Genomic DNA, 20789 nt, shown 5'->3' with positions numbered 1-20789 from the left:
TAATTTACTTCTCAGATAAACTACAGAAGTAAAGATTAGTATTTTTAAATTTTAATTAGGTATCGAAATATCCTAAACAAAATAATAATTTCTATTAATGGAAACCTCTATGTGTAAAGTTAGTGGATTTGTCTGGTGTACGGAGTTGACGACTTGTAAAAATATCTGAACCTTTTTGCTGAGCTGGCATGGGCATCTTTTTCTTTTTGCCTTTTACCGACACTATTAATTTATTCATCATCTTCAGTCTTCAACCCATACTTCCTTGACAATGAACATGTGCAAATTGGAAATAATGTCATTTATTACCACCGTCCACCGGCCATATCACCTGTCACTTTAAACTTAAATCTTACTCCTCTGAAAATTTAAGTATTTCCATATTCACGGTGCTCTAAAAATTTATAACTTATTTGAGTATTCCTTTTACCATTTTTAATTGTGGATCTCATATTCCACGAACTCATTCTCACTCATATTTTATTATAAAAATAGAACTCACGTGTCACTAAATTTTTCTACTCATTTTCCATTGCATTTCTTAAAATCCATTCTAAATCAAATGGTGACAAATTATTAGGGACGAATGGAGTATAATAACCAATTTTTTAACAACTAAGTATTATCTCCGTTCCATGTTAATTGAATCATTTTTCTTACTTTATTTTCTCTTATTCTTTTATGTATATATAACTTTGTCCACAATCTACTTAATGCATTATTCTTAATCTTTGTGTCGAAAAATAGTGCCTCAATTAACAAGGAACTGTGTAATAACATTTTTGTCAATGTGTTAACCCAGTTAAAACTAGTATAAGTACTCCCTTTGTCCCATTAAATATGCAACATTTGCTTTTCGGCACAGGATTTTATGTAGTGTTGTTTTGTGAGTTAATGAAGAGAGAGTAAAGTAAGAGAAAAGAAAAAGTAGAGAGAGTATTGTTTCCATTTTTAGAAACGTTTCATTTTTAATGGGACAGACCAAAAAGGAAAACGTTTCATTTTTAATGGGACAGAGGGAGTATTACTGTATCAACTCCCCGTGACAAACTTAATTGTTTTTTTATTTTATGTGGGGATCTTATGAAGTTATAGTAGCTAATGTATAGTATTTTTGAACTGTATCAATATCATAAATCATATTAGACTAAGACATTAGTAGTTAAAATCGTCACTTGGTTGGAAATTAATAACTTTCAATCAAGCGGTTCACAAAATTTGACTTCAAAGTAGTACTGGTAATTTATTTCTTCTTCTCTAGCATATTTCTAATCTTGGTCGGCAATAGACATATTAAGTTTTGGAATTCAAGTTTTCTTTCACCCTTTTATACGAAATTTATTACTGCCGTTTTCATGGAAAACTGTTACTTTTATCTTCTAGAACAATTAACATTTAATACATCTTGCTTAATACGAATAATAATAGTTGTTTCATATCACGACCTAAAAATTACTTATCTCGATTTTTTAGAATCAACATTATTTCGACATTTTTTGGAATTAACATGGCCTTTTAACCGGGTACAATAACAATAAAACGTAACTGTCCAATTAGAGTATATTGAAGAGTTCGAATTAAAGTCCATAATATAAATAATTGTGTTATGGGTGGCTGTCCCCTTTTAAAATGTGTTTCCGAGCACAAGTATGGATGTACATTGATTAAGCAACTGGACTCCCAATTATGCGAAATTTTGCAACCACTTACAGTATACGGATCTAGCTAGCAATACAAAATTTGTACTATGTCAGAACAAACAATAAATAAAATATTTAAGTAATTACATTTTCATCAATTCAATGCAAGAAATAGTAGCAATTTCCTTCTCCATAATTCACATCAAAACTATAAATAGGCTTTTGTAATAAGAGATCGACTTAATCTCACTTTCATCAATTTCAAGTTCGTTTGAATTCCTATTGCTTAATACAATATTTTTCAATCGTTATGAAAATGGAACGGAAGTAGTATGAATATGATACAAGTGCATTGTAAAACTGTTTATTCTTGGCATCAATTATCCAATAAACCTGGATCACCTAACAAAACAAGGAAGACAGAATAAAGAGTAGATTTTATCAATAGAGTATGAAAAATGGGCTATGAAAGTGAACAATAAGTATGGTCCTCTACCTTTGTAGTCCCCTATTTCTATATCTAAAAGCAAAATTTATTTTCTCCAGCCTTTTCCAAAAATAGTTTATATGAGTCCGGCCCAGTATGTCAATAAGGGCATCCATAGTGGGGCGCCCTAAAGCCCGCCCTATGCACCGCCACGTCAACATTTTATCCTTCTGCCCTTCCACCTGCAGTGGGGCGCCCAATAGGTTTTACTATTGTTTTGTTAATTAATTTAAATGTTTTCAAATATATAAATGCAAACTAATTAAAAAACACAACGATTAAATAGAAACGGAAAATAATACATTGATTAAAAAAAAGTTATGGTTATAAATAAAAAAAATTACTATTCTACAAAAGCCCCATCGAAAAAATTGACCATTTTATAGCGTAATTTGAGGGTTGAAAAGTAAATCGAAAAGTTACAAATGAAATATGAGGATAGGGTATTTATATAAACAAAATTTTCGAATTTAAAAAAAAAAACTAAAACGTGTTGCATCGTCCGCGTCGCCCACAGTGGGCGGACGATGCCCTATTGTCCGCGCTTCGTCCGCGGACTAAACTTAGGGCGCGGACGACGCATCATCCGTCGTCCGCGCACCCACAGTGGCCGACGATTGCATCGGGCGCGCTATTGTCCGTCTCATTGTGAATGCTCTAAGTATCAATTATCACTCAATTTTGTAGATATCAGGGAAGCTTGAATGAGTTTGACAAACACAAAATATAATACTACTAGTTGGCAACTGATATGTGTTTTGTGCCACTAACTGATATATTTTATACTTCCAAATACAACCTATAAGTTCTCAAATTTCATTTTAAGATGTGGAGTAGTGTTTAACTGAACCACTCTCTATAGAGCATCTCCAAAGGGGAAAGATATATTGAGAAGGTATATTTCTTATTTACCTTTTCAAAAAGGTTATTATACCTTCTTAAAAAGTAATGGACTCCAAGAAAAAAAGGTAAACTAAAAAGACAAACAAAAATAACTAACTTTTTACCTTTTCTATCAAGAAAAGGTAAAAATACATTCTCAAAATGAAAGAAGGTATAATACCTCCTTAAATATTTTTTCCATTGGAATATGAAATTTTATGAAAAGGAGGTAAATATAGCAGTTATTTCTCTTTACCTCTCCATTTACCTTCTCCATTGGAGATGCTCAAAGGAAATGATCTTGAAAAGCAAAAAGATACTACTGCTAATATTTTGGAATTTATACTGCAATTTTTTTAATGAAGTTTGACCTCTAGGCTTAAACTATACATTATATCAATGTATAGTTTAAAACTATAACATCATTTAGACCACTTCTAGAATCATTATAACTTGTGTCATAAGAGTGTTGATTTCTTAAAACAATTGCTTACCACGAAAGTGAAACTTTCCGAACTAAAAGTATGAGTTTAATTCGTTCAAATGCATAGATTGTATATTAAATAAAATGAAATTTGAGATAAAGAAAATAACAAGTGGAAAATAGGAATAATTGAAGAGGGGGGAATGGGCGAGGGGAAATATATAGAATGAAAGAGAAAGGTCTTAGTCCATGTCTTTAATGTCAGAGTATTCAGTGAAGGAGTTGAGAAAAAGAATCAAAAGATTCTTCCCCTTCTCACATATTCCGCCATCTCGTGATTGCCTATTCCTTGATTTTTCTTTTTTATTTTTAAGTAATTTTGTTAGAGCTATATACGCTATGCATGCACACGGTGATCTCGGGTCAAACCCAATCCGAATCCGGATTCGACAATTTTTTTTAAACTTTTATTTCGAGTGACTTCTAACCCTACGAGTATCTCCAATGGTAATAGATCAGCCATAGGCTAGCCACAAACTCCTCCTGTCACATTATCAGCACTAAAAACTCATCATGCCACATCATCAGGACAAGCAAATAGACAAGCAATAGGCTAGCCACAATAAACAAAATTATTAAAAATAAATAATTAACAATCACACAAAATACGGAATTAAATTTACGACACAGATACGGGAAAATTCAAAAATAATATTAAAATTTAAAAAATTATATTAATTAAAAAAATTTCATTAATTTTAAAAAAAAAACTCTCTACCACACACGAGCCCCCGCCTCCGCCTCACTCCTCATGGCCGTCGCCGCCGTTGTCGCCGCTATCCGGACCCTCAAATCTGCGGTATCTGAGCCCTCCAACTGTGCCGAGGCGGCATCCAAATCAACCCGCATACTCTCGAGCATTGAGTGAAGAAACCTCTTCTCCACGAGGTCAGTTGCCGCCCTCCATTCAGCTAAGATCTTGTGCATCTGAGCCCGCGTTTGTTGACGCGCGAAGAAGGCGAGCTCGGTTGGCGACTTGCCAATAGGGGGATGCCGACTGGACATCCTGGGACCCCTGGGCGACCCCCCTCGCTACCCGTTGCGCCCGCATTTGACCAACCGGGCGAGTGCGGCGAGTAAACGATGGAGAGAACGGGAACTCCTGAACATCATCGGGGAGGTCGTGGGATCATCGCAAACACTCACAAGTTGACAATCCTCTGATTGTTCTAATGGAGGGAATCATCGCAAACACTCACCTAAGCCTTGGACAGCGCGACGTTCTCTGCATCCGTCCACTTCCTCCGTGTCGGGCTGTCGTCATCAGCCGGCTGCGACGACTCGCCGACCACCCTTTTGCCCTTCCCCTTGCCCTTCTTCTTTTTTGGTGCGCCCCGACCCCGCCCTACTCCCCCCGTTTGAACGAGAGTGTCTGCATCCTCGTGATCTATCCCCAACTCCTCTAAGGAGAAAGTCTCACACCCATTGAACTGCGTCTCCGATGGGGTCGATGCGTGCGAAGAAGCAGGAAAAAAATCAAGACTGGGGCGATAGACATTGTCCCTCCCCCCCCCGGCGTCCCCTGCATCCCGGGCTGCATCCCCGGCTGCCACCCCGGCATCATCTGCATCCCGACTGCCCACCCCGGCATCATCTGCATCCCGGGTTGCATCCCCGGTACCCCCTGCCCGCCCTGCATCCGCTGCCATCCCGGCATACTACCCCCGGCTGCCATCCCGAGCATCATCTGCTGCCAAGGGTACATGTTGTAGTATCCGGCCATCGGACCCCATCCACCTCCCACGGGTACCGTGGGAGTTTGAGACTCGCTCATCACTAGAGTAGACTCGTTGTTGTTCTCCATTTTGCTTTATTGCTCTTGTATAGAAATTAAGCGAGAGAGAAAACTCGTTAAAACAAGCGGTACGAATGAAAATGACGTGCAAATCGCGTATATATAGTGTTTTGAAAAAAAAAAGTGATGGCCGATCGCTCGACGATCGCCCCCTACAATGGCGGCCAGCCGATCGGCGAGCCCTCAAAAATCGGCGTGCGCTCGCCGAAATTCTCGCCGTTTTTTCGCTCGCCGCCTACAATGGTTCGGCTAGCAGACCGGCCAGCGCCGGGAATCGGCTAGCCAGTCCGCTAGCCTCCATTGGAGATGCTCTAATATGCCTCCCAATTTTTTGCCTATGTTTTCTAGATGGGAGCGACAAACAACTATTCCCTCCGTCCATACAAAATAGTCTCATTTATAGACGGTACGAGTTTTAATGAGAAAATGGTAAAATAAGAGAGAGAATGTATAAAAATGTGGATAAAGTAAGAGATATGAGAGAAAAAGAGGTAAAGTATGAGATGAAAATTTTCCATTTTTATAAATGGAACTATGTTTTGTGTATATTCCAAAATGACAAAATGAGACTTTTTTCGTGAACGGAGGGAGTATTAAAATGTATTGAGTATGTTCAGTGTTTAGAAACAACTCAAAGATAAGCTATAGAAAAAGTTGTACGTGGGAAATTGATAATAAGAAAAATATGAATATATTTTTTAGAGCATAGCATTGATATTAATTTTACTAATATTATACAGTATTATATATTTACATGTCTATAGAACTGTTTTTATTCTTAAATTTTAAATATCATTTTGTTATGAATACAAATTTTAAACCGTTTATGGAAAATTACTAGAGAGAAAATCAATAAAAATAGTAATGTGAGAAAATCAGTAATACTCTAAATGAATAAGATAAAAATCAACCAGAATTACATATACGAATCCAAAATTTAAGCATCAGTCAGGAGAATAAGTATGCAGCAGCAGGTCAACAGGTATCGAACTTAGTATCACACGAATCAGTGGCTCAATTCCACGCCAACTGCGCCAGCTACTATTGTTGCTAATGATGCATACATATATAATAGGGAAATTTGGTCCATAAAACCATAAACTTTGTCTAAAATTTGGTATTTCCTATGAACTTTGAAATTGGTCTATAATATCACAAACTTTGCATTTTGTTTGGTATTTCCCACGGCATGTCTATTACTATATTTGACTAACTTACGGGGCATTTTTATCATACTTGACACAATTAAATCAATGTGGTTTTCAACGTAACTTTTTATCCTACATGTTATGAACTTAAAAAGTGGTTTAAAATATCATAAAACGTATTACGGTTGCCTACGTAAAATAAGATTTTGATTAATATATCTTATTTGAGTGAGTTTGGGAAATACCAAACAAAATGCAAATTTGGTGATATTATAAACCAATTTAAAGTTCATGGGAAATATCAAATTTTAGGCGAAGTTTATGATTTTAGAGACCAATATCCCTATATAATATATAGTAACATTCAAACGGCTGCCCCCTTGCCCCGCCACCGGGTGGAGGATGTGGAATGTATTAGTAATAAAAATATTGATTGATAAAAATAGTTCAAATTAATCCATTTATGATTTTAGATTTTTAGTGGGTCAATTGATTTTGAATTTGTTTGAACATCTAAATCAATATTTCAACATAAAATAGTAGTTATATTAAATATTAATACCTCTAATAGTTAATAACGGAATAAAAATTAAATAACTGCAAAGTTTTATTTTATGTATTTTAATTTTCACGTGGAGTAAAATATTGAATGATTATGGGAGACAAAAAAGTTAGAAATGGGGTAGTGCCCTACGCCTACCTGGTTTTGATTCTTTTCAAGATATGATATCTCACGCTCCTTTCACAATTCCACTCTTTTTCACGACACAATTCCTATGATTTTTCATCAATCTCTCTCCCACACCCTTCCTGTTTCTGCAAATTTCAGTTTTCTTTATTAGATTTTTTAGGTGGCGCAGAACAAAAAACAAAAAAAATAAATGGCAACTCCAAACATGGCTACTATTGAGAGATCCTTGCAAAACTGCTCCTTGAACCACCAATTAGCTGTGCCGGCGGCAGAGACGTTGGAACTGAATTCAGAAGGCAGGGCCCTCCCTTTGCATTGGGAGCAATGCCTTGATTTAAAGGTAGCAACAATCTTGTTTGTGATTTTTTCTAAATTTATTTCAAAAAAAAAATAATTAAATTAATATTGTTGAATTGAATAATAACAGAGCGGTGAGATATACTACATAAACTGGAAGACGGGCATGAAGGCGACGGAGGATCCACGGACGGTAGAGTACTCGGAGGAGGACAGCAGCTCGTACGACAGCGAGGGGTGGTCATCGCCTTCTTCATCAAGGGAGCAATGTAGTAGTATAAAAAATCAAGAAAATTGTTGTGATGAAGAAAAAGAAAAGAGTGAGAATAGTAATGATGGGGTACGGACTAAACAAGCCCAACAGCAGTGACGGCCCATCAGCCCAAAGCCCAAGGAAGAGTATGAGTTCGGCATTACCAAAGAGTTCGGCCTCAGCCTACAGCTCGGTAAAAGCCAACCAACCATCACGCTCTCAGGTCGGCATCAAGCTCTACTCTCAGATCGGCAACCAAAGCAGTTCGGTCTCAGTAAGAGTTCGGCCTCAGCCTACAGCTCGGTAAAAGCCAACCAATCAAGCTCTACTCTCAGGTCGGCAGCCAAAGCAGTTCGGTCACAGTATTCGACCGAACAAGGAGTTAGTGGACCCATACAGGATTTCCACAACTTCCAGCACACCCACTACCACGTGGTGTCAACTCAGGCCACGATCGTAGGCCATGACCTACGCTACATGCATGACCTCCACGACATCCACAACCATCATTAGTGGTGATGCAAGCCACGATCTTAGTTCAATGTATAAATAGAGAACTTAGATCAGATAGAAAAGGGTTAAGCTCTCTGGAGATAAAACACCATATAGCAAGTTTGTATTTGTAAGCTGTAGAAAACAGATCAAGCAATACAACTCTGCCCTCTTTTCTTCCCGTGGACGTAGATTTACTTCAGTAAATCGAACCACGTAAATTCTTGGTGTCGTGATCTGTACTTTCCTGCATTCACTAACATCAGAAATTCTGGCATTCATCACTGGCGCCGTCTGTGGGAAACAGAGAACCAAATTTGTAATAAAGCGAATTTTTGACCCTTTTTCCACCCCAAAAAAAATGCATACCAGATCACATACTACCCGTAATACCGTTCGTGAAAACCATAAGGAAGCTAATCCAGCCCGCAGGTCCGGAAAACAGCCTCGGGAGACATCTACTTCCAGTTTTCACGATGAAGGAACAAGCCGCTCGAAAGGTCCACACACCGAGTCTTCCCAGCAGCCTGATTTGAATGAGGCTGTCAAGCTGTTCTTGGCTGAGAAGCAGGATGAGTTCTTAGCCTTCCTGCAAAAGAGCCAACAGCCGAAGACGAAAACGGTAGATTCTCCTTCCTCGTCCAGACATGAAAGTCACTACCGCAGTAGTACCGTGTCTTCCAGGAAGAAGAATCCTCAACCCCGACATGTTCCTGTTCCTCCTCGGTACCGGAATCACAGGAGAACTCCATCTCCTCCATACCGAAGAGGTGTCAGGGTTCGCCATGTACGGAGCATTGAAGACTCCGTTCTCGGACGATATCACCCGAACTTCCTTGCCACAGAACTACCGAACTCCGTCAATGACTTATGACGGGTTGGTGGATCCTCATGACTTCCTGGGACGCTATCAGTATAATATGGCGAACCAGAGTCTCAATGAGGTCCATATGTGCAAGCTGTTCCCCGAGCTGCTCATCGGGAACGCCAGAAGGTGGTTCGACAGCCTTCCTCAAGGCAGCATTAGATCCTACCGAGATCTAATGGATGCTTTCCACAGGAGGTTCTTTCAGAAAGCGGAAGCCCGGATTACTTCGGCTCAGCTGCTTTCTATACGTCAAGGTCGCGACGAAAAGATCAGCGACTTCCTGACGAGATTCCATAAGGAATGCCTACAAGTAGATAATCTCAATGATCTACTTGTCATTTCGGCATTCCAAAATGGAATCCTGCCCGGAGCTCTCTACAGAAAGCTCGTGGAATGCAGTCCGCAAACAGCTCAAGAGATGTGGGACATTGCGGACCAGTTCTCCCGAGCCGATGAGGCAGACCGTCGAAAACGGTCTTTAGACAGCTCATCTAGAGGAGACGAAAAGAAGCCCGATCATAGCGATCAGAGGCATCCTCGCCGAACACCTTCCCCCCTAAAGGAGGGATAGCGGTCATCCGAGGTGATCAAAAAAGAGCAAGAGTTTGCAGATTGCGCTTAAAAGTGCCGAGCAATCAGCTCGGCACCATCAAGCATAGCAATCACAGCAGCCGGAGTCAGAGGCAGGCGAAATGACCGAAGTCACACCGGAGCCGAACTCGATGGTGTACGGCACTGAAGCCGTGATTCCGGTTTAGATCGGCATACCCAGTCCCCGAACTCAATTTCTCCTCAGAAATGAATGGTGACGGACTGAGAGCCGAACTAGATCTTGCCGAAGAAAGAAGAGAATTGGCCTGCATAAAAGCAGCCAAGTACAAGGAGCAAGTAGCCCGGTATTATAACCAAAGGGTGAAAAAGCTGCAATTTCAAGTGGGAGATCTCGTCTCGAGAAACAACGAAGTAAGCCGAGCAGAAAAGCTGGGCGAACTCGAACCCACATGGGAAGGTCCATATCGGGTGTCAGAAGTCCTCGGCAAAGGGTCTTACAAATTGACTAACGTGTCAGGAGCACAAGTACCCCGAACATGGTACGTTTCCAACCTCAAAAAGTTTCATTTGTAAGAGACAGTCCGGTCAGTCAGTCTTGAGTTCTGTTCGGTCAATGTGTTTTCTTTGGTTTGCTTGGTCTTTGTTTGTCTCTGTGCGTTTTATCTGTGCGTTTTGTCTGTCTATGTGCGTGTCGTCTCTTACAAATGTTACTGAGGTATCTTGTTCTTCGAAGGCTGATCCCCTTCTTAGAACATATATAAGCCCACGATTGTGAGTCAAAGCTTCTAAAGAGGATACAAGACCACAATTCAGCTTAAACAAGCAGTTCGTCTAAAACGAGCTGCAATAAGCCCACGATTGCGAGTCAAAGCTTCTAAAGAGGATACAAGACCACAATTCCGCTTAAGAAACAAGCAGTCCGTCTGAAACGAACTGCAACAAGCCAACGATTGTGAGTCAAAGCTTCCAAGGAGGATACAAGACCACAATTCAGCTTAACAAGCAGTCCGTCTGAAACGGACTGCAACAAGCCAACGACTGTGGGTCCAAGCTTCCAAGGAGGATACAAGACCACAATCCAGCTTAATAAGCACTTCGTCTGAAACGAACTGCAATAAGGGAAAGTCCGATCCACGCGATAAACCTCGCCGAATTAGGACGACCAAGTTCGGTCAAAGAAGTTTACCTCATAAGACCGAGGACGACCATGTCTAGTCAAAGAGGTTTACTGCATAAGACCACTTCGGTTAACTGGGAAAGTCCGATCCATGCGATAAAACTCGCCGAATTAGGACAAGGGAAAGTTCGATCCCGGCGACAAAAATCGCCAAATTAGAACACAAAGACGAGTCCGGTCAAAGATGTTTATTTCATCAGACCAAAGACGAGTCCGGTCAAAGATGTTTATTTCATCAGACCAAAGACGAGTCCGGTCAAAGATGTTTATTTCATCAGACCAAAGACGAGTCCGGTCAAAGATGTTTATTTCATCAGACCAAAGACGAGTCCGGTCAAAGATGTTTATTTCATCAGACCAAAGACGAGTCCGGTCAAAGATGTTTATTTCATCAGACCAAAGACGAGTCCGGTCAAAGATGTTTATTTCATCAGACCAAAGACGAGTCCGGTCAAAGATGTTTATTTCATCAGACCAAAGACGAGTCCGGTCAAAGATGTTTATTTCATCAGACCAAAGACAAGTCCGGTCAAAGAAGTTTACTTCATAAGACCGAGGACAAGTACGATGAAATTTTTTCGCTAAGCTGTAAATACACAGTGTTAGAAGCGAAAACAAAATTTCATTTTCAAATCTTGTTCGGCACACAACTCCGCTACCCTACAAGATGGCGTTACGCTATTACAAAGGACTATTCTACTGTCCAGGGTTGCTAAAGTTGAGCCATCTATTCACAAAATCCTCGTGAAGCTGAGTTCGGGCGTTCCAGGCAGCTGCAGAATAAGCAGGTCGACGAGATGCTCTAATCGACCTGCCACCTCTTCTCTGAACCCGGGAAGCCCTAGCACCTCGGCGGCGAAGAGTCTCTTCACGAAGCATTTGTTGATCTTGCTCACTCATAATCACAGCTCCTCTACGAACTTCAGCCTGTTCTCGTCTTGACGTTTCCGGCTGTTCCAGAGTTCGTTGCTGACTTGGAGTACGGTTTTGAGCAAGAGAATCAAGGGTTTGAGCTGGAGTATGAACATCTGTTGGCGGGAAATGCCTAAGGAATCTCTCGATTGGAGGACGCCGGGAAAGAACGATGTCGTACCGAGAAGCCCAGCGCCGCAATGATTTCACAACTTGTTGGCAAGCCGAGCTCTCCAGCGCATTGTTCCTCCGGAGTACATGATATTCCTCCCACAGTTCGTCAACTCGTTCCTGAACTTCTGAGATGGTCATTCCTCCACGCCTGCTGATGAAATCCTCATACGCAGTCCTCTCAGCCACGGCGGTATTCAGCTCGGCCTCCAGATCCTTCTTTTCGGACTCTAAGTCCCTATTATCGGCCTCCAGCTTCATTGAACGAGCCAAGAGTTCGTCATTCTTCATCTGGTCAGCTATAGCTCTTTTCTCAGCTTCATCTAAAGCCGAAGAGTACAGCCGCTTCCAGTGAAGTACCTCCAGCTCCTTGAGAGTTAAGAATACAAAGCAGCTATGTCAGTTCGGCATTTCAGCTTACCGAGCAGGTAGTAAACCACAACAGGAGTAAGAGAGTACGAAAGGCTATACGAAGACACAAGAGCAGAAAGAAGAATTTTTTTCATTCATAAGAAAAAATTCTTTCTATACAAGGAGGGCTTCAAGGCCATTTTACATAAAGGAAGAAACTAAACTAAGAGAAGGGGGGCGAAATCATACTTCGCTAGCTTCGTCTCCGCCTTCTCGGTGAGGTTCAGCTTCCTTCTCCTTATCTGCTTCAGCTTCAGCCTCTGCCTCCTTGCTCTCCCCAGCCTGCTCGGCGCCACCGTAGCCGATCTGCCGCGCCTCCTGATCGGCCTGCTTATCGCCGACCTCCTGCTCCAGCGGCTCGGCCTCACCCTCTCCGTTGTAAGTCGAAGCGGGTGAAACGGGTCCCACGGAGGCAAAGATAGCCTCCAGGTTCTCGTCCCGATCAGCTCGACAACTCCGGACTCGGTCTGCAGAAAGCAGGACCGAAGATGAAGCGAGCTCCTCAAGGAGCGGCAGATTCTGAAGCCGAGCTGCTATCTCTCGGCTGTACAGAGGCAGCACGACGTCGGCCCCCTGCTCGCCCTTATCGGTAATTAGCCTTACCAGATCACCGACAAAGGCCGAGAATTGGTGGCTCAGAAAGAGTTTCTCCACGAAAGCACGGAGACCCTCTCCTTGGGCAACCACGGCGGCAGCATCACTCCGTTTCGTCTGCTCTCGCTGGATGACGAGCTGGTTTTTGGCAAACTGAGCTTCATCCTGGGCCGAAATCCTAGCAGCTCTGGCTTTCTCAAAGTTTGCCTCAGCCTGCTCGGCCCGGTGACAAGCAGCCGCCAATTTCCTCTGCATCTCAGCATAGTCGTTGGACGCTTTGGAGAGCTCGACGGCGACGAGCTTGGAGAGCATATCGTTCCTCTGAAAATGGATAAGGAAAAAAGTCAACAGAGGGCACCAAAAATACAGGACAGAAGCCAAGCCAAAGAATCAAGAAGACAATTCACCTCGGCAAAGTCCGTGGGCCATAAAAATGGCTCACAGATATGCTCCGAAGGAGGCGCCAAGACCACGTCTTTCTCTGGCGCTCTCGGGGGCTTCTGGGTCTTCCCCTTCCTACTTGCCGAAGTCGACTCCGGCTTCTTTGGACCCGAAGAGGTCTTTTGCCTCTTCGGATTCTTCTCGGCATCAGGCGCCGAGCTGGTAGCCTTCTCTTTCTCCGGCTCCTTAAGCTCGGAGGATTTGCGGCTAACCTTATTCAGCATGAACACTGCCAAAAAGCAAGAAAACAAGGTTAGTTTTCTTCGTTAAAGCAGTAGAGCATAAAGATAAAGAGAAATCCTCACCCTCGGCCTCTTCGTCCGAAGACGAGATGTCGAACACGACGTCGCCCTTGACGAGCTCAGACTCCGTGTATTGTTTCCTAACTATGGGAATCTTGTTGAGCTCGCCATCGAGCTCGTCCAACGGTTCAGGCCGAGGATGACGGATAACGGACTTCGGCCCTCTCCAGGGAAAACTAGGAGCCGCGGTCCTATTATAAAAAAAGAAGCGATTTTGCCATTTCGGCCATTTGGTTTTACAAAAGGCCCTAAAAGGCTGTAAAGGGACCAAGTAAAACCAAGATCCCTTCCTCTTAAACTGGAAAAAATTAAGGATTGCCCTCAGAGACAGATCCTTATCTAGACTACGCAGTTCGGCAGCAAAAGCCGATAAGTGCCTCCAAGAGTTCGGAGTCACCTGACCTAAAGGGAGTTGAAAAAAATCTAGCAGCTCTACAAAGGCAGGGGGAAGAGGGAAACGAAGCCCGCATTCTAAGCAGGCCTCGTACACGGTGGCGTAACCCTCCGGCGGGGAGTCAGCCCTATGATCACCGTCAGGTACCACCGCCTTCCCCCCAGGAAAAAAGTATTGTTCGGGTAGGGATATCACAGTATCCTTACTCAAAATACTATGGAAATACTCTACGGTCTTCTCCCCGGACTCTTTCCGGCCAGAAGACCCCTTACCGCCTTTCCTACCGCTACCTAACTCGGAAGAAGAAGAAGAAGACATGGTTCTTACTCTTTGCAAATTCTGAAGAAATTCTTGAAAGCGGAAGGAAATTTTTACGCAAAGGAGATAGAGTGCAGAAGAAGCAGTCGCAAAAGTGCTTCAATGATGAAGAAAGGAGGTATTTATCAGGTTCGGCGAAGATTTCAAAATCGTCGCACCGTTTCGAATCCCACCTTTTCAGGATTCAACGGCCGGATTTTACTGTCGCATTTAATGCAGTCACGTGCAAGGCACGTCCCCTGACGTCAGCCTCCCCCGTACCTTTATCCAGAATGCCGAAGTGACTCGCTTCGCCGAAGTGATTCACTTCGTCTTTCGGGGGGGTAGTGATGGGGTACGGACTAAACAAGCCCAACAGCAGTGACGGCCCATCAGCCCAAAGCCCAAGGAAGAGTATGAGTTCGGCATTACCAAAGAGTTCGGCCTCAGCCTACAGCTCGGTAAAAGCCAACCAACCATCACGCTCTCAGGTCGGCATCAAGCTCTACTCTCAGATCGGCAACCAAAGCAGTTCGGTCTCAGTAAGAGTTCGGCCTCAGCCTACAGCTCGGTAAAAGCCAACCAATCAAGCTCTACTCTCAGGTCGGCAGCCAAAGCAGTTCGGTCACAGTATTCGACCGAACAAGGAGTTAGTGGACCCATACAGGATTTCCACAACTTCCAGCACACCCACTACCACGTGGTGTCAACTCAGGCCACGATCGTAGGCCATGACCTACGCTACATGCATGACCTCCACGACATCCACAACCATCATTAGTGGTGATGCAAGCCACGATCTTAGTTCAATGTATAAATAGAGAACTTAGATCAGATAGAAAAGGGTTAAGCTCTCTGGAGATAAAACACCATATAGCAAGTTTGTATTTGTAAGCTGTAGAAAACAGATCAAGCAATACAACTCTGCCCTCTTTTCTTCCCGTGGACGTAGATTTACTTCAGTAAATCGAACCACGTAAATTCTTGGTGTCGTGATCTGTACTTTCCTGCATTCACTAACATCAGAAATTCTGGCATTCATCAAGTAATAATACTAATGTGGTGGTGGCTGGATGCAAGGCCTGCCTAATGTACTACCTGCTGCCCAAACACCTTCAAATATGCCCCAAATGCTCTGCCCTACTTCTCCACCTTGATCCATCCCATAATGCCTCTTCTTGAAAATAAAATTCACCCTTTTTTTCTCTTGGTGGAGTGTTTACCTTGATGTGGGCTAGGCAAAATGAATTCAGTTATTTTTATTTGCTTTTGTTTTTTAATTTTCACTCATTTATTGTTTTTGCTTAGAGAAGAAGAAGTGTGCAGATGGTTCAACGTTTGGGCCTTTCCCGGTAGCTGATAACAGGATATACTCCTAATATTTTCATGAAATCTGAAATGTATGTTAGAGGCAACATTTTTAGTATAGAAATGTGAGATCTTTTGCTTCTCCACATTTTAATTCATTTTGAAATACATCAAATTGAAAACATAAAAGCGCTAGGATAATGGCACCCGTGAGTTTGGATCTCACCCATTTACTCTTTTTACTTTATGTATTTGGTTTATCTAATTGACTAATAAAATTTGTAACTAATACTCTCTCCGTCCTTTTGTAGTAGAGATTTATTTTCTGCACGAGAATTTAAAAAAATTGTTTTAAATGAGTTAAGTAAAATAAGAATAAAGTAAAAAGGGAAAAAGTTAGAGAGATGAAGAGATTGTACAGTACTTTTTGCCAAAAAATTTGAAATGACTCAGCTATAGTAGGACAATTCAAAAAGGAATACAACTCAGCTACAGAGGGACGGAGGAAGTACTAAAATTTAATTAAAATTAAAACTATAATTCCAGAAAACTTAACCATACTTGAAATTAATAAATGCTCATTATCAATTAACAAAATTCAAGTATAATATGATCTAATTCTGAATTTGTTGGGGGAAGTCTGAATGATCGGTCATGAATTTGGCATTGTTGACAACCTACCTCATGATATTTATTGGTAAGGTCCAAATAACTTTCAAGGATTTCAAGATTCTCGACCAAACGCATTGTAAGAGCATCCACAACCGTGCTCTTGCCAGCGGCACGGTTGTGGGCCCGGGCGGTACTATTCATGCCTGCTCTCTGGCAAGAGCACAACACCCACAACTGTGCTCTTCCGCAAGGACGAACACAATTAATTTAATATTCAATTAAACATAAACATTTCCATAATACTAAAATTCATTAAAAAATCACAATAAATATTACAAAATACAAATAAAATAAAAAAGACATAATTAAAATCCTAAAAATTAAAAATTACATAATTAAAATAATAAAAATTAAAAATTACATAATTATTGGCTAATATTACCCGAGGAAGACTACTCATCCGGCGGCAACAACCCCAATTGTTTTTGGAGACCTTTTATCATGGTCTCGTGTGTTTCAAGTTGCGTGGGGGTCGTAGATGACCTATCGGCCATATTGAGTTGGCTTAAGAGCATCCACAGCGAGTTGTTCGGGGGTGGAGGTGGCACATAGGGAGCGGGAGCGGCTTCGGGAGTGGCTTCGGGAGTCGAGCCGCGACGACGGTTGGCCGCCGCCTTCTTCCTTCCTTGGGGGCGGCGTTGGGAACCGCTCGGTCCGGCGTCGGGGCTACCCAAGTTAGCTCCGGCGAGTTGGCTAGCCACTTCTTCCGAGCCGGAGTCGGATAGGGCTACCGACCTTGATCGTTTGGAGGAGCCGCTAGAGGAGGATGTTATGCCTCCCTTATACTTCGGGTGCGTCCGCGTCTCCTGCCAAACTTTAAGATATTTGAACGACTTACCGTTCATGGATTGGTAGGTGCTCAGCGCGGCGGTGATGATGTCGATCTCGCGGCGGTGATGATGTCGACCTCGCGGCGGTGATTATTGGCTAATTTTTTTTTTATTTTTTATCGGTTTTTTTAATAAAAAACCGATTTTTTTTATAAAAAAATAAAATTTTTTTAAACACAACGGTCGAGCCGTTGACGAATGGGAGGCCGCCACGTGTGCGTCTGCTGGCATGGACGTGCTCGATACATCGAGCAGCGCCGTGCCAGCGGCGCGAGCGCAGCGGCGGCTGGCGCGGACGGCGGTGGCGACGGACGCCACCGCTGCGCATGCTCTAAAGGTAAGTAGCTTTGTTGTTTTTATCTATATTGGACCATTGGTCCTATTGAGCTACACCTACATGGCTACATCAAATCAAGTTTAATTTGCTATCTATAAGTTGGTGATAAAGTAAGTAATGCAGGAATCATGAAATTGTTTAGGAGTTAAGTGAAGAGAAAAAAAAATGTGAAAAGAAATGGGCATGGGCCAGTCCAAGTCCAACATATAGGAGGTGGGGTTGAGAAGGAAAGGAAAGGTGAGATGAAGAAAATATATTGAAAAAGGAATCTGTGCAGAGGAAAGAACCATAGAAAGAGAGACAACACATAGAGACAGACATATTCTTTATCCTCATTTCCATCAACATCTTAATTTTACATAAGTTTGTATGAACAAATAAGTATAAATAATACTTCAGATGACAAGCTGAGGGACTGGTAATGCGAATATTATTTTTTTTCAGAGAATTACATCAAGTGTGTGTATATATTAGTAATATCAATTACACTAATACACTATGGCACTATCATTTAAGAATTAAGATGGAACCGCGACATCATATACAGGGCCGCCCCACTATATATGCTGTATGTGAACGAGACCATTATGGAGTACCACGTCACGACATGTCGACATGAAGATGTCTCAAATTTTATTATTTTTTGAGCAATGCCTCATTTGAGCAATGTCTCAAATCGTTTTTTTTGTTTTCAATCGACAGAATTGAATTGAACATTATTTTTCACAAGTTTTAAATGGATACAATAACATATGTTTCACTTCCAAATTAATTTACAACATGTTGTTAAAATGCTTTAGAGATTATCTCGAAATAATCTTATAACAATTTTTTTTAATGGGTTAGTTTTAATTTGTATCCCAACATTCTATAATATATTCAAACCCATCATAATCTTTATAAAATAGTATTATTACCTTTAGGGAGTACTAATTTTCAAAATTTCATCAAACCTATCACTTGATTAAATTTACATCATCACATTAATGATATACTATATGGCATTGCCGAAGAATTACGTAAAATGAGGTAGACAAATTTTAGCTTCGGAAAATGATACTCCAATATGTACATAAGCACCAATGTGAATGGAAATTGAATTTGGAGTATAAAATAGAAATTTTATAAAGATTAAAATAGAGTTGAAATATTGAAAAATAAACTAGTTAATCCTAATTAAATTTAAAGTTAACAAATTAAATGTCATCTGGATGGGAGGAGTTTATCCTTATCAATATTCATCTGATAGCGACGATATCTTTAGATTCCGATTTGGCAGCAAAAGTCAGTAGTTGAACAACTCGATTTTCTTGGCGTGTACAACTCACCAACTCAATTCAAACGGCCACTTTTTTCTTTATCCACCCATAAAATGTAGACATTCTACTAATTACTCTTATCACATAACTGAACAATTGCAAACCACGGTTCCATATCTTCAACCATATATTATGAAAATACTACTATAAAAATAGTAAAATAAAATAATGTGGTACAGATGTAAAATGATTGTTTGCCCCCCTCTATCTTTCCGTTTTGGGATATAATCTCACCCAACACAATCAAACGTTTATATTGTGACCACTCTCCTTATATATCTTTTTGCCAGCCAGTTAATATAGTACAACTAAACAAAGCAGTTGCGTTACCCATTATTTGTCTACAAATTACTGTTGGAGTCAATGTAAATTTAAGGAATAGTTGATGGAATAATAACTACTTATATATTTTCAATATTTTATTATCTTTTTTTGTTTGTCATATTAGTCTTATAAATAGTTTTATATTACTAATTCAATACTTAATTGTTAACTATAATTAAATTATAGCCCATAGATATTCAAATCAAAGACTTAGATCATCAGTCCCAAAATATCAATACGATCAACAAAAACCGTCAATAAGGGTATTAAGGTCAATTTACAATAAATTAGTTGTAACTAACTTTTGAAAAATATCATATAACTTTAAAACGCATATAATTTTTTCGATTTAAATTATTTTTTCGCACAACATATGTCAAATTAAAGATAATTTTGTAAGGATTCTAACGAGATCTCACTTGCATATGTTCCGATGTCAAATTTTGAAAAAAAAATAATTTTTTTTAATTATTTCATACAGCAACAAATGTCTATATAAAATATGTGAATATAATACATGTAGAATGTCATTCTTAAAGTAATGTGTTGACATAAGCAATGTGTTGACATTCTCAAAGCATTGTGTTGATATTTTCAAAATACTATATTGACATTTTCATCCAAAACCCTAATTTGATAGTTTTTTTTTATTTTTTCAATTTAATTAATAAAAACGAAAATTACACATGGTAAATTTTAAACCACTAGATTTCTAAAATCCTATGGTCTTAAATCAGTTGTAGTTAGCAACTAGAGAGTGAGTTAGCAATTGATTACTCCCTTAGTCATATTAAGTCATGACTAATCAAATGAATTTATGCGCTCTTAGATTCATGACTCTCGTCTTTTATGAGTAATTGTTTTATGAATTTATAATTTTATATCAGTGAAATTATGAAGAAGAAAAAATTGAAGTAACCTGTAGTCGGTTATTTTATTTGATTTTGACTTTAGATCACCTTAATATCCAGATCCAGTCAAATTGAGTAATGAATTGCCATATGGAGTTAAGATATTGGTTGCGATATTACTGCTTGTGATAAATATTGTGAGGTACTATTCAACTACGGGGAAGGATCCTCTGCTGTTTTGCAAATCACGGCACTGCCTGCTGTGCATAAGACGCAGGAAATATTGAATGAAACGCAGGGATTGTACCACATGGGCCCACTACACAGAACCTTCATCTCTTCCATTGAATATATATACAAATAAACTTATTTTTATATAAAAGACAGGTTTCATCTTTTTATCATTAAATATTAAAATTGATTTGTTTTATTCAAAAGTGTAAATAGTGATGAAATTTTACAAATTGTTTTATCCACAGAATCATATATATCATGATTACTAATTATTTTTTACAAGAATTTCGTCATTTACATTTTAGAATAATTTATTGACTATATTTTACTTTGTAAAAGTCACGACTTAGTAAATTTTTACTAATATAAATATTCATCATTGACATTTTATCATATAGAAATCAGTGTACTTAATTTGTAAAAAATAATTTGACTTAATCTACTAGTTTTTTACTGATACTATATAAATTCATTGTTGACATGTAAGATAATTTATTTAGAAAAATATTTGCTTCTTTTATAATAGTATATTTTTATACATTACAATACTTAGTTTTTGTTAATTATTACGCCTATAAGTGGAGTATACATATAAAATATATTATCATAAAAGAAGTATTATTAAT

The 20789-nt window shown here is 40.0% G+C and overlaps 2 protein-coding genes across 2 annotated transcripts in view; one reads left to right on the top strand and one right to left on the bottom strand.

Moving 5' to 3' along the window:
* LOC121798419 (DEAD-box ATP-dependent RNA helicase 21-like) overlaps positions 1-20789 on the bottom strand; it is a 794448-nt gene that overhangs the window by 453157 nt on the left and 320502 nt on the right. The window lies entirely within an intron of this gene.
* On the top strand, positions 7228-15470 carry LOC121798473. The gene is made up of 4 exons (XM_042197500.1): positions 7228-7467; positions 7555-7753; positions 14294-14314; positions 15349-15470. Exons 1-4 carry the CDS (start codon positions 7318-7320, stop codon positions 15468-15470), a joined length of 492 nt encoding a protein of 163 aa, XP_042053434.1. The 5' UTR covers positions 7228-7317.

Source organism: Salvia splendens, chromosome 4, assembly GCF_004379255.2.
Source record: "Salvia splendens isolate huo1 chromosome 4, SspV2, whole genome shotgun sequence".
Taxonomy (NCBI): domain Eukaryota; kingdom Viridiplantae; phylum Streptophyta; class Magnoliopsida; order Lamiales; family Lamiaceae; genus Salvia; species Salvia splendens.
The sequence above is the reverse complement of the archived record's forward strand: the minus strand, read 5'-3'. Positions and strand labels throughout refer to the sequence as shown.